At 36.6% G+C, this 13,687-nt stretch overlaps 1 protein-coding gene across 1 annotated transcript in view; it reads right to left on the bottom strand.

Annotated features, from left to right (window-relative positions):
- Positions 1-13,687, bottom strand: part of FGF2 (fibroblast growth factor 2) — a 63,880-nt gene that overhangs the window by 1,879 nt on the left and 48,314 nt on the right. The window contains 1 exon segment of the mRNA XM_032412784.1: positions 9,340-9,443. Coding sequence (XP_032268675.1) covers positions 9,340-9,443 — 104 coding nt within the window.

Below are 13,687 nucleotides of genomic sequence, written 5' to 3'. Positions count from 1 at the left end.
GCACATAAATGACAGCATTACAAAGAAGTATACATCGCACAAGGACCCAGCTATGTGATACATGTAAAGATAAAAGTGTGGTAACAGTGAAACACTTATACCTAGAAAAATGTGGCTATTCCGTAGACAATACTTTCACTTTACCTTTGGTGAAATTTATTGTGCTTTTCGTATTAACTGAAGTCATCCTGTGTTACTTTATTTTGTCACTTTTCAGCGCCCCTGATAAAAATTTTCCTCTTTCCCTATTCCAGGTTTAAGATCAGGAGTAGAAGAAGCAGGTACAAGTAAAGAGTGAAAAAAATCATAGTGATCATAAAGGTAACATGAATCGTCATCATTGAGCTTCACAGGCTAATTCCCCAGAGGGAGACCTAAGCCACATCATTCAGTCATCATTCTGGACATTGATTTTTGAGTGTTGGGTGCCCCACATTGCTAAGCTGGCATTCCCTACAATGCCTGGCCTATTGAGATACATACCATGCCAACAATATCTGCCTTCTCAGCCAGTTCCTAGTATTTCAGAGAAAAGTAATAGTACCAGTGATTAAGTAGATAATACATCATAAACCCACTTTTTTTTTTTTTTTTATAGAATTTACTTGTACCTTTACAAAAACAAAGGGGAGAGAAGGAAAACTTGCATCTGTGCTGAATGTTCAGATACGTAAATTTACTAAACTATTACACACTTGAAAACAAACTACATTTTTCCAAATGGGTGGTAGGGCCAAAATTCAGCTCTCAAGTAAAGCAGGCATTTAACAGCCCAATATAAGTATGATTTTCAAGCCTCTCCATCCTAAGTTTACAAGTCATTATCAATGACTATGATCTCAATGTTCATGTTAAAAATGAATGCAATATAATTTTTGCTTATCTTTATAAACATTTACAGAGCTTTTTCCCTATTCTCAATGTTTAACTGCTCACCTTTTCAAACTTATAAGAAAAGGGGGTCTTCAGAGGAATGACATCACAGAGGAAGTGGATAAGTAGTTTCTAAGGGCTATTAACACTTGTACCCTGCCTTTGAGGCCTTATTTTATATAGGCCAATGAGATGGGAAATTCCTTAATCATGGCTTTTGACCTCTTTCATGCATATCATTTAAATATCACAACAATCCTGTGACATAATTATCCTATACACATTATCTAAAACTCCATGCTATTAGTAACTTACTTCAGATTGTGGATACTCTCTGCCCATGTATCTAGTCTGATACCTTTTCATAAAATTAAATTTTCCTTTTTTAAAATTTAAGAGTAAGGGGCGCCTGGGTGGCTCAGTTGGCGTCTGCCTTCAGCTCAGGTCATGATCCCAGGGTCCTGGGATAGAGCCCCACATCGGGCTCCTGGCTCAGCGGGGAGCCTGCTTCTTCCCCTCCCACTCTCCCTGCTTGTGTTCCCTCTCTCACTGCCTCATTCTCTCTGTCAAATAAATAAGTAAAATAAAAAAATAAATAAAATTTAAGAGTAATTTGGGGATATATAAACCACACAGTTCAAGTGATGTATTCATTCATTTAATGTATAGCTTGTCTTCCAGGCACTGGGATACATCAGTGAACTTTGTGCCATTCAAATTCCAGCTGGGGAGACACACAATAAGCAATAAGCATAACTAAATAAGTTATATGTTACAATATGATAAATCCTATAGAAAAAGGTAAAGCTGAGTAGGATAAGAGGGATTAGGAGTGGTGGGGGTAGAGAATAGGTTGCAATTTAAATAGCATAGTCACAGTAAGCTCCATTGAGAAACTGACATTTGAGCAAATACTTGAAGGAGTTAACTATCCAGCTATCAGAGAAGAGAGGGACTAGCCAATGCAAAAGCCCTTATAGTAGGACCAGGCCTAGAATGTGTGAAGGGTAGTGTGTACGAAGCAGAGGGTTTGAAGGGAAGAGTAATTGGAAATGAGGTCAGAAAGGTATTGGGATAGGAGATTTGTAGGTATTGTAAATATTTAGCTCCTACGCTGAGAAAATAGAAAGCCATGGTAGGATTTTAAGCAGAAAAGTGGAATGATCTGACATATTTTTCCAGCATGACTTTGGCTGCCAAAACTACGCTGGGCCAAAAGCAGATACAGAGACACTGTTAGAGGCTTGCTCAGTAACCTAGGCAGAGACAGTGGAGACTTGGACTACAGGGATGGCTGCAGAGATGGTAAAAAGCTGTCTGCATCTGGATATATTTTGACAGTAGAATCAACAGGGTTTCCTGACAGATTGGACGTGCAGTACGAGAGAAATAGAGGAATCAAGGATGACACTGAGGTTTATGTTCTAGAATGTGGACTTGCCATCAAATAAGATAGGGAAGGCTATGAATGGGAACAGGTTTTACGGGGAAAGATGAGGAAGTCAGTTTTGGACATGGTGAGTTTGAAATGAATATTAGACATTCTAACGAAGATAATGTGTATTGACCACATACTATACAACAGACACGTCATTTAACCTCCCCCCCCCTTCCTAATGCTAACAGCCACAGAATTGGCAGTTGAAAAGTTCTCATTTATTTGGAATGTTAGAAAATGTGTTAAGTTACAATAATTCCAATGAGCTATTCTCAATTCTAAAAGGTATGGAACCTAAAAAGGGAATGTAGATGTACATGTATGAGAGTAATATAAACCTGTCAGGTGTTAGTGGTAGTGCACACCACAAGACCTCTCTGAAGGCTGTCCACATGAACCAGCTAAGCTCATGGTCCTAAAACATTTGTTCACAGTGATAACAATGTGCTAATGATATTAAAGATGATTCTGGGAGTTTGACCCCTTGTAGGGGTATCTGAAGAGGAAAGAATCAAGTAGAGTTTGGAAAAGCATAATTAACATTTTAAATGGGTTTTTGTCTAGATATTTACTTTGAAATTTCCAAAAAGAAAGTAAAGTGATACTTAAACATATTAAAAAACTGATCATAGGAGATGGTGGGAACCAGGTTTCTCACTGTTGGAGTGGGAGGTTACAGACAAGACGGGAAGGCTAAAATGATTCATATGATACTGGCAGATTAGGGTTGGAGACATTGGTAAGTACTCATGTTTGGCTTAATATACAGATAAAGAAATAATCATAGATGTATATATACCCAGGGTAGTGTATGCCTGTATTTCTTGCTCTGTCAGGTGAGAGGACCTAGAAGCAAACACACTTCATCAGCAAAAAGCAAACCTAACATCCAGATCTTGGTCTATAATACCATTTCCCATAAAAGCAATGAGGGCTCCTTAGAGAAATGGCTCCTCCTAGACTATAGTAGAGAATATAGAAGATGAACCTGGAGCATCTTATGGGCCATTAGGAAGTGCTCAAAATCTTCCAACATTGATGGGGGTGTGTCAAAGAATACAGGAGCCAACTGGAAAAGCTCCCAATGACCATAGCAAAAACAATTTGAACAAAATAAATAACACAGTATTGGGTTATAACCCAAAGTATAAAATAAATATCCATGAGTATATGTATATTGATATAAATGATTGAATAAATAAATAAATGGAGAATAGACAGATTTCTCATGCAAAAGAATTCCAAATTTGTAAATATTTCTCCCTCAAGGAGATGGAGCATTAGCCCCTATCCCTTAAATGTGGACTATGTATAGTGACTTACTTCCAAAGAATACAGGGTGGAAAGGGGGGGAAAAGAATAACTTTATAGTAGAGACAAATAATACCTCAGCCAGATGATCAAGATTAACAAAAATCTGGATATACAATGAGAAAAGAAATAAGAGGCAGGGTAATTTCTCCTCCTCACTGTCATCTCTTCCCATTATGCATCGATTGCACAAATCTGGTCCACTGCTAAAGGTTAGATGTGAACTTTATGGCCATTTCCCCATGTTCTGTTTTTTGGATTGTTTATTCTTTTACAGTACTTTGATTTTTCAGTTTTGGCTTATGACGGAGTTTGCTCAACATGGATCCAAAAATGCTTTGCTTACACCACTTCTGAGAATTAAAAACAGACATGATGTAAGTATCAGTGTTGATTATTTCAGAACAAAATAAAACACACAAATTGTGAAAAGTTAAAAGCAAATTTGATCTTAACCTTTGTATATACATACAGGTTGTATAAAATTTTTATAAGGCTGGTTTCTAAAAATAATTCTCATTAGGTAGTAAACTTTGAATTTAATCTAGTGTTTTATCTCTTAAAAATAATATACATTCCTCTTCAATTACTATATTTTTCTGACAAACCTGATCTGTATATATTGTCAATCTAAGTAACTGAGCCCTCAAAAATCTATTTTCCTTACTTTGCTGTATATGTAGGTCTCAATATATTTTACTTTCACAGTAATTAAGTGTATCTCCTCAGAGAATAATTTTTTTTTTTTTAAGATTTTATTTATTTATTTGACAGAGAGAGAGAGAGCGAGAGCAGGAACACAAGCAGGGGGAGTGGGAGAGGGAGAAGCAGGCTTCCCGCTGAGCAGGGAGCCCAATGTGGGACTCGATCCCAGGACTCTGGGATCATGACCTGAGCCGAAGGCAGACGCTTAACGACTGAGCCACCCAGGCACCCGAGAATAAATTTTTTTTCATGTTTCACTATTATGGATCCACACAAGTTACATGTACATTTCTAATATTGAGATATCTTGTTCAGGATATCATGATCTATAGCATTATATAGAAATCAACATGCAATTTTCTAGCACATAAAGACCAGGCAAATTTTCTTTACCAATGCCAACATTGATGTTGTTTGGTGACTTAAATTTAAAACTACAGTTAACCTCACTATATGCATTTTTTTAAAACCTACAATTTTGTGAACACGTAAGAAATCATAAATCCTAATATTTGTTCTGGACCTCTGTTATTCATGACAACAAAATTTATCCTCTATGGAATGGAATAAGAGTCTGTTATGTATTAAAAAACTACTCAAGTTAAGCCTCTAAATATAGGCTCTGGCAGTTAAATATAGTTACTCTTTAAATGTTTGTATTTTCTAGCTTCAAAAGGGGGCAGGGGAAAGACCCTTAAGAAATGTTTTCAAACAGTGAGGATTCCTTAGCTTGAAAGCATTCATGCCATTACTATGTGAAGGTATTGGGGGAAAAAACTTAGTCTTTTTTCATACTCTCAACTGGTAGCAATCAACATGACTCTTAGACACCAAAATATTTTATGTGTCCAGAGTAGTCTTCTAAGAGGAAATGAGAATGTTTTGCAAATCACTGCAGGAATCATAAACAGGGGAGAAGGTAGAAGAATCCAGGGATGTGCCATAACACAACAGTCTGAAATGGGGCCAGGTAGAAGAGTGGAAAGAATTATGCTTGTGGCAAATGCAAGTTCATAAACCCCAGGTTCTCCAGGTTAAAAGAGGCATCTGCATCCCCATGATGGCTAGTGGTCACACACTGGACTTCTACCAAAAGTTGCTATTAGGTTTTTTTGTTCTCTTTGCTTTTTATATGCCAGCTGTGTCTTCTCATTGTCACCTGAGTGAGGTCTCTGCTGACATCCCCAGCGACGGTGTCTTTTACCATCAGTGATTCATCTCAACGCATTAAATGTTTGGCACAGATAATATTAATAGCCGAGGGTCAAGACTTTTAATTTCTTACCTAAAAGTTGCTGTTGTTGACATCTCACTGCCTATGGATCTGACTTGGAAAGAAATATGTCACTTACTGACTGACCGACATCACCTCCTTGATTTGAGGGTAGGAGCACTTCTCATCTGAAAAATGACGCAGCCCACCCAGACTAATTTGGAAGAGATAGGATTGCTGCTGAAGAGTCAAAGAAGCAAGCCGCATACATTGAATGGTAAGACTGGAGATTAACTCGTGAACTTGGCAAGAATAAAGCCTATGATGGGAGTGACAACAACTGAATCTTGGCTGGTGCCGTTGCTCAAAGGAAACTGATAAATCCTAAATTTTCCATTTATGTGTAATAGCTGTGACTTTGTCCCTACATAGTTTGTGATAAAAATTTCTAAGCATTGCTAAATTAACTCTTATTGCATCAACTTGAAGGAAATCTGTTGTATCAGGAAGAATATATATCCAAAGAGATAGAAACATATTTAAGACTAAATAAAATACCTTAATCTTGTGAAAGGTCCTGCTGAGCTAAGGAAGAAACTATAAAACACTTTATTTCAGAGTACTTTCTGCTTCTGATGGCACAGAATCAACAGTTTGGAAAGCTTAATGACTATTCACCAAGGGAAGAGGTCAGAATTCTCTGAATTCTAACTTGTAGAGAATTCTGTAAGAATGAGAAGATAGTTCAGTTTTCATGTCTAGACTTGTTCTAAATTCATCTCCTCTTTTATGGACCCCAGTAGTTTCAGAGATGCACTTTAAAATAGAGTAGCTTCTGTTTTCATCACTTTTGACAACTATGAAGCTTTTCATCATAACAGATGAACATAAATTCCAGCCTATGTTCTGGAGATAAATAACCCCTCCCATGAGTATCTTACAGGGCCACCATGATTACTAGGTTACTGGATCTTCTGATCTCAGTAAGTGGAAAACTACAGGATAACAGTTCCAAATCATTCACTGAACCAGATTAAGAAAAAGTGAGAGCTTTAAAACCACTTGACTAATGTTGTCCACAGTTAGTCATAACAAAAGCAAAGGTATGCATCTCCTTTATTTTCTCCACCACCTTCACTGTTTGACAGTAGCCAAACCAACACCAAACCTTTGCAGAAGCCATCATGATTCACACTACATGTGTTTTGTCACATCCTGATGTGAGAAGAGTAGGAATAAACCTCTCCTCTCTACAAACTCAAGGTCATCCAAAATTACTGATTCACTGTCCTGGAAATATTTAAAATGCTCCTTTGGTAGATTCCCAACATATTACATCACCCTTTAAGTTGACAACAGACTGGTAGGAAAAAAAGACAACAGTACAAGTCCCAAGTAGTCAATCTTTTGGGACGATATTTTTTGCCCAGGAACTGCATCCATTCCCCTAATTTGACTATTACCTATATGCTGATGACACCCGAATCTATATATGGACACAGACCTCTCTTCCAAGTTCCAGACCCAAATTACAACTATGTAGTGAACATCCCCACCTGAATTTCTCTTAGGCAACTCAAACTAGGTAAGTCTAAATTTGAACCTGTATTACCTTTTCCCAGAACTTGCTCTTTTCCTCTTTCCCCTTTCTCATCTACCTTCTCATCCGAACCAGAAACCTAGGACTTTTCCCTCTACTTCACTCCTAAATCTAATCAATCTCAAGTGCTAGTACTTTGCTCAATCCTCTCTGTCCTGTCATTGCCAGATTTTCATCATGACTTGCTTGGACTATTACGAAGGCCTTCTAACTGGTTTGTCTCCACCATGTCAGCCCCCTCAAATCCGTCCTCTGTAATGCTGCCAGAGTGATCTTTCTCAAATTCAAAACAGATTGTGTCTCTTCTTAAAACTCTTCATGGCTTTCCACTGCTTGTAACACACGCTGTAGAAGGCATGTCAGCAGGTAGTCTATCTACCTCTCCAGCCTTTTCTCTTCCAGTTTGCATTTCCTTTGCACTTTACACTCCTGCAGTAGTGAATTATTTGTAATGCTGGAGAAACACCTCCTAAGCCTTCTGCACCCATGTCTTTCACGTACTATGTTCTAAAAGTATCTATACCCTCATCTCCACTCATCTGCTCCCTGACTGCCTGATAAATTCCTTCTCCTACATCATCTAAAATCCTATTGATGGGTCATCTTCCAAGATAAGTTTAATCACTTCCTTTCCTCTATTACTTCCTTTGTCATAATACTTCTTACTTCCTATCCAATATTACTATGCATTTATACAAGGTATAGAAGGAACACATCAAAACCCTTACAATTATTACAAATACTTACTTATACTTCTGCCCCCCCCAAGATTGTGATTCATTAAGAGCACAGACAATTTGGTATTCAATTTTATAACCCAGATGCCTAGCATAGCATCTGGCACACTGTACACTGAGTAAATATTGGCTATTCTTGAAGAGGATTCTACAGTTTATTCAACTACCAAAGAGGGCCACACACCATTACACCCAGAGTTGCTATTTATCCCATAAAAGTCACGTAAGTTGAAAGTATATCAACATAAATATATCCTTGTCAGATGATCAATCAGATGATTGAAATATTCTTTTTCTCTGTAAGAAGTCTGTTTTGGTACCTTCAGAAATCCAAAGGTCGTCACTCAGAAAAAATTTCAAAAACTAGGTGTATGGCTTAAAACATCATAACTGCTCAGTAATATTGGGTCTCTTATACGGGGAAAGTTATAAGCAATGGTAACTGGCTACCGGTATTGGTATCATGGCTATCGTCTGTGTGTATACACACACACACACACACACACACACACACACACACACACTTTACGTGTATGTCCCATCTACTCCCCCAGTGAGACAGAAGTCAAATCTATCTTTTATACTGCTTTATTTCTCTGCAGTATTTCCCACATATTGTGTCTGCCCAACAGACCTCTAATCCTGGTTCTGATGACAATGGTGGAGTTGACAGGGAGGCTGCATTAGTGAAAAGAGTACTAGCCAGGAGCTAGGACTCCTGACTAGCTGTGATAAAAAGTGAAAAAGTACAGTCCTTGTCCTGAATGAGCTTATATATAAATGAGTAGAGGAAGAGGAGGTAAAACTTTTGAGGACCTATTATGCATGACCCGGATTTTGGCATTTGATATAAATTCTCTAATTTAGTCCTCACAAAAACTCTTTAAGATAGGATCATTATTGTGTCTATTTTACAGGTAAGGAAACTAACTCAGAATACTTTGCTCAAGAACACACAGCTAATATGTGGCAGCGCCGGTATCAGTATCTAGGTGAAGAACCCACTTTCTTACCTAGCATTCTATACTGCAAACATTTTGTATGTGAAATCTGAAAGCAGAAACTTAAAAACTGATACTCAAAATTGCATATATCCATCCCACTGATCTTCAAACAACTGCACAATATAAGAATTTTTTTAACAATTATAGCTTAATAGCTTTGCAGAGAAGGCAGTAAAATGCAATGAATTAGAGCTCATGCTCTAGAGTCAAGACTGCCTCAAGTGCCATCCAGGCTCTACCTCTTATGAGCTGTGTTTCCATGGTTACTTACTCCCTCAGAACTTCAGTTTTTGTATCTGTGAAATAAAGAGAGTAATACTATTTTATAGGGTGAATGTGAAGGTTAGATTATATAATACTTGCAAAATCCTTAATAAAGAATACCAATACTAGTAAATTAACAGCAACAAAAGCTAACAAAGAAAAAAAAAAAAAAAACTACAAAGAGTATTACTTACAGAAGCCAGTAATCTTCCATCTTCCTTCATGGCAAGATAGCGATTTGCACATACTCCTTTGATGGACACAACCCCTCTCTCTTCTGCTTGAAGTTGCAGTTTGACTGTAATGGAAAAATTACTATTGTGGCATCACAGAAAAAACAACCGTCTACACATTTACGCTATATGAAGACAGGAGCAACCAGCTAATCCACTCTGGAGGGTTGGCAAGGTGGGGGGCCGGGGATGAGTGTCAATTAGATCATATTAGGATGAGATGCAGATCCTCTAGAACATGAGTGCCTCTAGATTCCCTTCTCACTCTAGTGTCAGTGAGCAGAGAAGAGTGGCAGAATGGAGAATGTTTTCCTTTGATGAGCAATTAGCCTCCACTTGGCCTCTGCTCATGCTTTATCTCCCTCTAATAAAGAAATATTTTTTAAAAATAAAAGTACATAAAAATGTAAGAATTTATTTCCACACCACTGCCTAAGTTTAAACTTCTTAAAAGTTTTTTGTTTTTGTTTTTTTTTAAGAGAGAGACAGTGCACATGCTCGCAGGATGCTGGGGCAGGGAAAGGGGCAAAGGGAGAGGGAGGGAGAGAATCTTAAGCAGACTCCACATTGAGTGCAGAGCCTGACCCGGGCTCCATCTCATGACCCTGAGATCATGACCTGAGCCGAAATTAAAAGTCCACATTTAACCAACTAAGTCACCCCAGTGCCCCTTTAAAGATATTTTTAACCAGTTCTTCACAAATAAAAAATAATCTAATTGATCACTATTATCTTTTGGTTTGTATTTCCTTAAGTTTCTACACATCTTATTTCTAGCTTCCCCTTTAATACAATACCAATTGTCTTTTATCTTTCTTTACAGACGGGTTGTGGTGTATACCTTTTTTTTTTTTTTTTTTTTTGGCAAATATCTATCTCATGAAAAAACAAAATGCTCATACTTGATTCGCTTTTACAGTGTGTTGAAAGATTTCAGAATGTAAGATCCTGAGGAGGATGACCTGTTGTACTGCATTATCAATATTAAGCAGATTTTAGGGAAAAAATATATATTACATGATTATGATTATGCCATAAGGATAATTATCTAACTCAAATATAAATGAAGTTAACAGCTTCTGTTTTGCCATTCAGAGGTAGTATTCTCCTGCCTAAAATAGTATTCTCCAAAATGTATTTTAGCTAAGAGAGGTTACATAAAAAACAGGTTCTGGGGCTAAATAAATTTAGGAAACTCTTGGTTAAGCCAAGTTAACTCTTTATTGCCAAACTTCTCAAACCTTTGCTACTTATAACCTGCATTATATATCTTATAAATCACCATAAGGGGATCAAGTATACATTGTTTATAAAATTTACCTGGTCTCAGAATGAATTTTTTCATAGGCCATTATATGGCCTATGAACATATCTAGGACATTCTTGAGAGCAATAGAAAAAAAGCAGTAAATCTTCAAATGTTTAGGAATTAGCATAATATTAATCAGATAACATTAGAAACAAAGTAAGTTAATTTTCCCAGGTGTTTCCAGGTAGCTAGGGAAACATGACATGAAAAAGCAATGTTTGAAAAATTATGGAATTATTAACTTTATTAGATATTATGTCACAGTAATTATGTTTTAAAGTTTTCTGTATCAGGCAGAGCAACCTACAGGTAAAACAAGACATAACATCTGAGATTAGCTTTAAAACATTTTAGCAATCAAAAATAAATAAAATATTCTACCAGCCAATCAAGTTTTTTTATAAAGTGGGCAGGATAAATAAAACAAGTTTGATTAACCTATGTCAACAGTTATTAGAAGCATGGGAGTTTATTATTCTATTTGCACTACTTACTTTATGAATGTCTGAGAATTTACATTTAAAAAAAAATCTGTTGAACATTAAATGCCTGATTCTCCTCTGTGGACCAGTCACTCCTAGATTTCAGAGAGCATAGCATTAGGTAAGCCTGCATTTACTAGGCAAAATTATTCTACAGAATCTTAAAAGATAATGTAAGGTAAAAGAAATACAATCAAAACATGAAAACTAAACAAAGAAGGGCATAAAGTCTTTTTCACAGCATTACAGTGAAGTGTAAAAAATAAGCTTTATTTTTAACAAATATAAGCAAAATTATCTTAATGAGTATGACCAAACCTTGTATACAGCTCTAAAGTGATCCACATAAGCCATATTAATTATGAATATAATTATGAATATATTTTAACTCATAAGGCTGCATAAATGCTCATGAGGCAAGATTTCATAATCACTATACTTTCTTTTGGTGCTTAATCAATAAACTGTACCCTAGCTGTAGCTCACCATCATTAACTGTATTACTGATCATAAGGGAGATTATGTATATTAATGTGGGGCCAATACCAGTGACTCAATACCTAAAGTAAATGCCACCATTCATTTATTCATTGACCTTTTACAGATTCCTTGGGTATTCCACACTAGGCAATTATCACTCAAGAAGCCACTAAAAAATAAACATTAATTGTAGATGCTTTAAAAATGTTTCCATTGCCATATAATTATAAAAATATACACTTTAGAAATAACCCCAGCCTAAAACAACAAGCTGTATAAGCCATAAAATCATAAATTTTCTTTAAAAACCCATTAAAGCTGAGAAGCAAAGTAACCTAAATGAACTAAATTCCACATACAAATGATCCCTTCCCAAAAAAGAGATGCCTAACTGCTTTTATCTCTGACAGGAGAAAAATAAACCTGCCAAAAAAGGGAAGTATGGAGAAACCAGCTGAAACTTTATTAACTCTTAACAGCTGTTGATATGAGGAATTAGAGTTCTGAGGAGCTCTAATTAAAGAACTACTCCATACCCACCTGCCAGTTCTTTTTCACAGAGCTTGCACCTAGTGCACAACCACTACACATCAAAGGCTCAGACAGAACAGAAGCGCTGAGAAGTCTTCCTGAAGTACCCCCAGGCCTTTGCTGAGTGCAAAGCAGCAGTTCCCTGAAGGCTAGGAGCAGGACAATCTCTGAGTAAGATCCCTCTGACAAGCACTGAGCCTTCACCAAATGGAAAGTAGGATGAAGAGAGATATGCAAAGCAGGATGAAGAGAGATCTTCCAAGACAAGCCAGGGGTTGAGTTCAAGAGCAAGGCTAACTCCTGACCTACCCAAACAGTTGGCAGCTGGGCTATAAGGCAAAATAGAATACAAAAATCTACTCAACCCAAAAGAAGGAAGGAAAAGAGAAACTGGACAAAGAACAGATGGGGAAATTAGAAAACAAATTCCAAGATGGCAGATTAAACCCAACATATCAATAATTACACTAAATGTAAATGAACATTTACATTTAAGGGAAAAAATTGTCAACAAGATATAAAAGCAAAACTCAACTGTGTTGTTTATAAGAAAAGCACTTTAAATACAAAGACAAAGGCAAGTTGAAAGTAAAAACATGGGGAAAAAATGCACACCCTAAGAATGCTGATATGGCTATATTAATTTTATCTGATAATGTGGACTTCAAAGCAAGTAGTATGGAGATGAAGAAGGTGATTGCATGATGATAAGAGGTCAGATACATCAAGAAGACATAATAATCTTAAATGTGTAGCACCTAATAATAGAATCCTAAAATATCTCAAGCAAAAATTGACAATAAGAATACGGAATATATGAATAACATTATCTACCAACTTTACCTGACTTTTTTCTTTTTACATCATGTAGCTTTCATTCACCTGAGACTTTATTCTCCTCTTACCATCATAGTCATCTGAAAACTGTGCTAAAAAAAATTGCCAGCATTGTAAGCTATCCTATGCTTATTTGCCTAGTGAACTTGAATTGTTCAAATCAATTAACTCCAGCTGACAAGTTCTTTTTCTAAAGTCACAATGATATTAAGTAATATCAAGGGCTCTTGTCCTGAACTATTGGTGCTCCTGGTTCCTTTGTTTTTTAACAGTCTATAGTAATTCACATATGATACAATTCATTTAAAGTGTACATGCAATTCAGTGGTTTTTAGTATAGTCAGAGTTGTGCAACCATTACTACAATCAATTTTAGAACATTTTCATCATCCTATAGCCTTTAGGACACCTCCTATGACCCCAATACCACCATCCCCAGGCCTAGGCTACCACTAATCTACTTCCTGTCTCTATCCTGGATATTTCACATAAATGGAATCATGCAATATATGGTCTTTTATGACTGGCTTCTTTCACTTAGCATAAGGTTTTCCAGGTTCATCCATGTGGTAGCCATTATCAGTACTTAATTCCTTTTTGTTGCCAAATAACATTCCATCGAATAGATGAACCACATTTGATTTACCTCCATTGGTTGATGAACATTTGT

Source organism: Phoca vitulina, unplaced genomic scaffold (assembly GCF_004348235.1).
Source record: "Phoca vitulina isolate PV1807 unplaced genomic scaffold, GSC_HSeal_1.0 scaffold14, whole genome shotgun sequence".
Classification (NCBI taxonomy): domain Eukaryota; kingdom Metazoa; phylum Chordata; class Mammalia; order Carnivora; family Phocidae; genus Phoca; species Phoca vitulina.
Note: the sequence above shows the minus strand (reverse complement) of the source record. Positions and strands in the feature narration are given on the sequence as shown.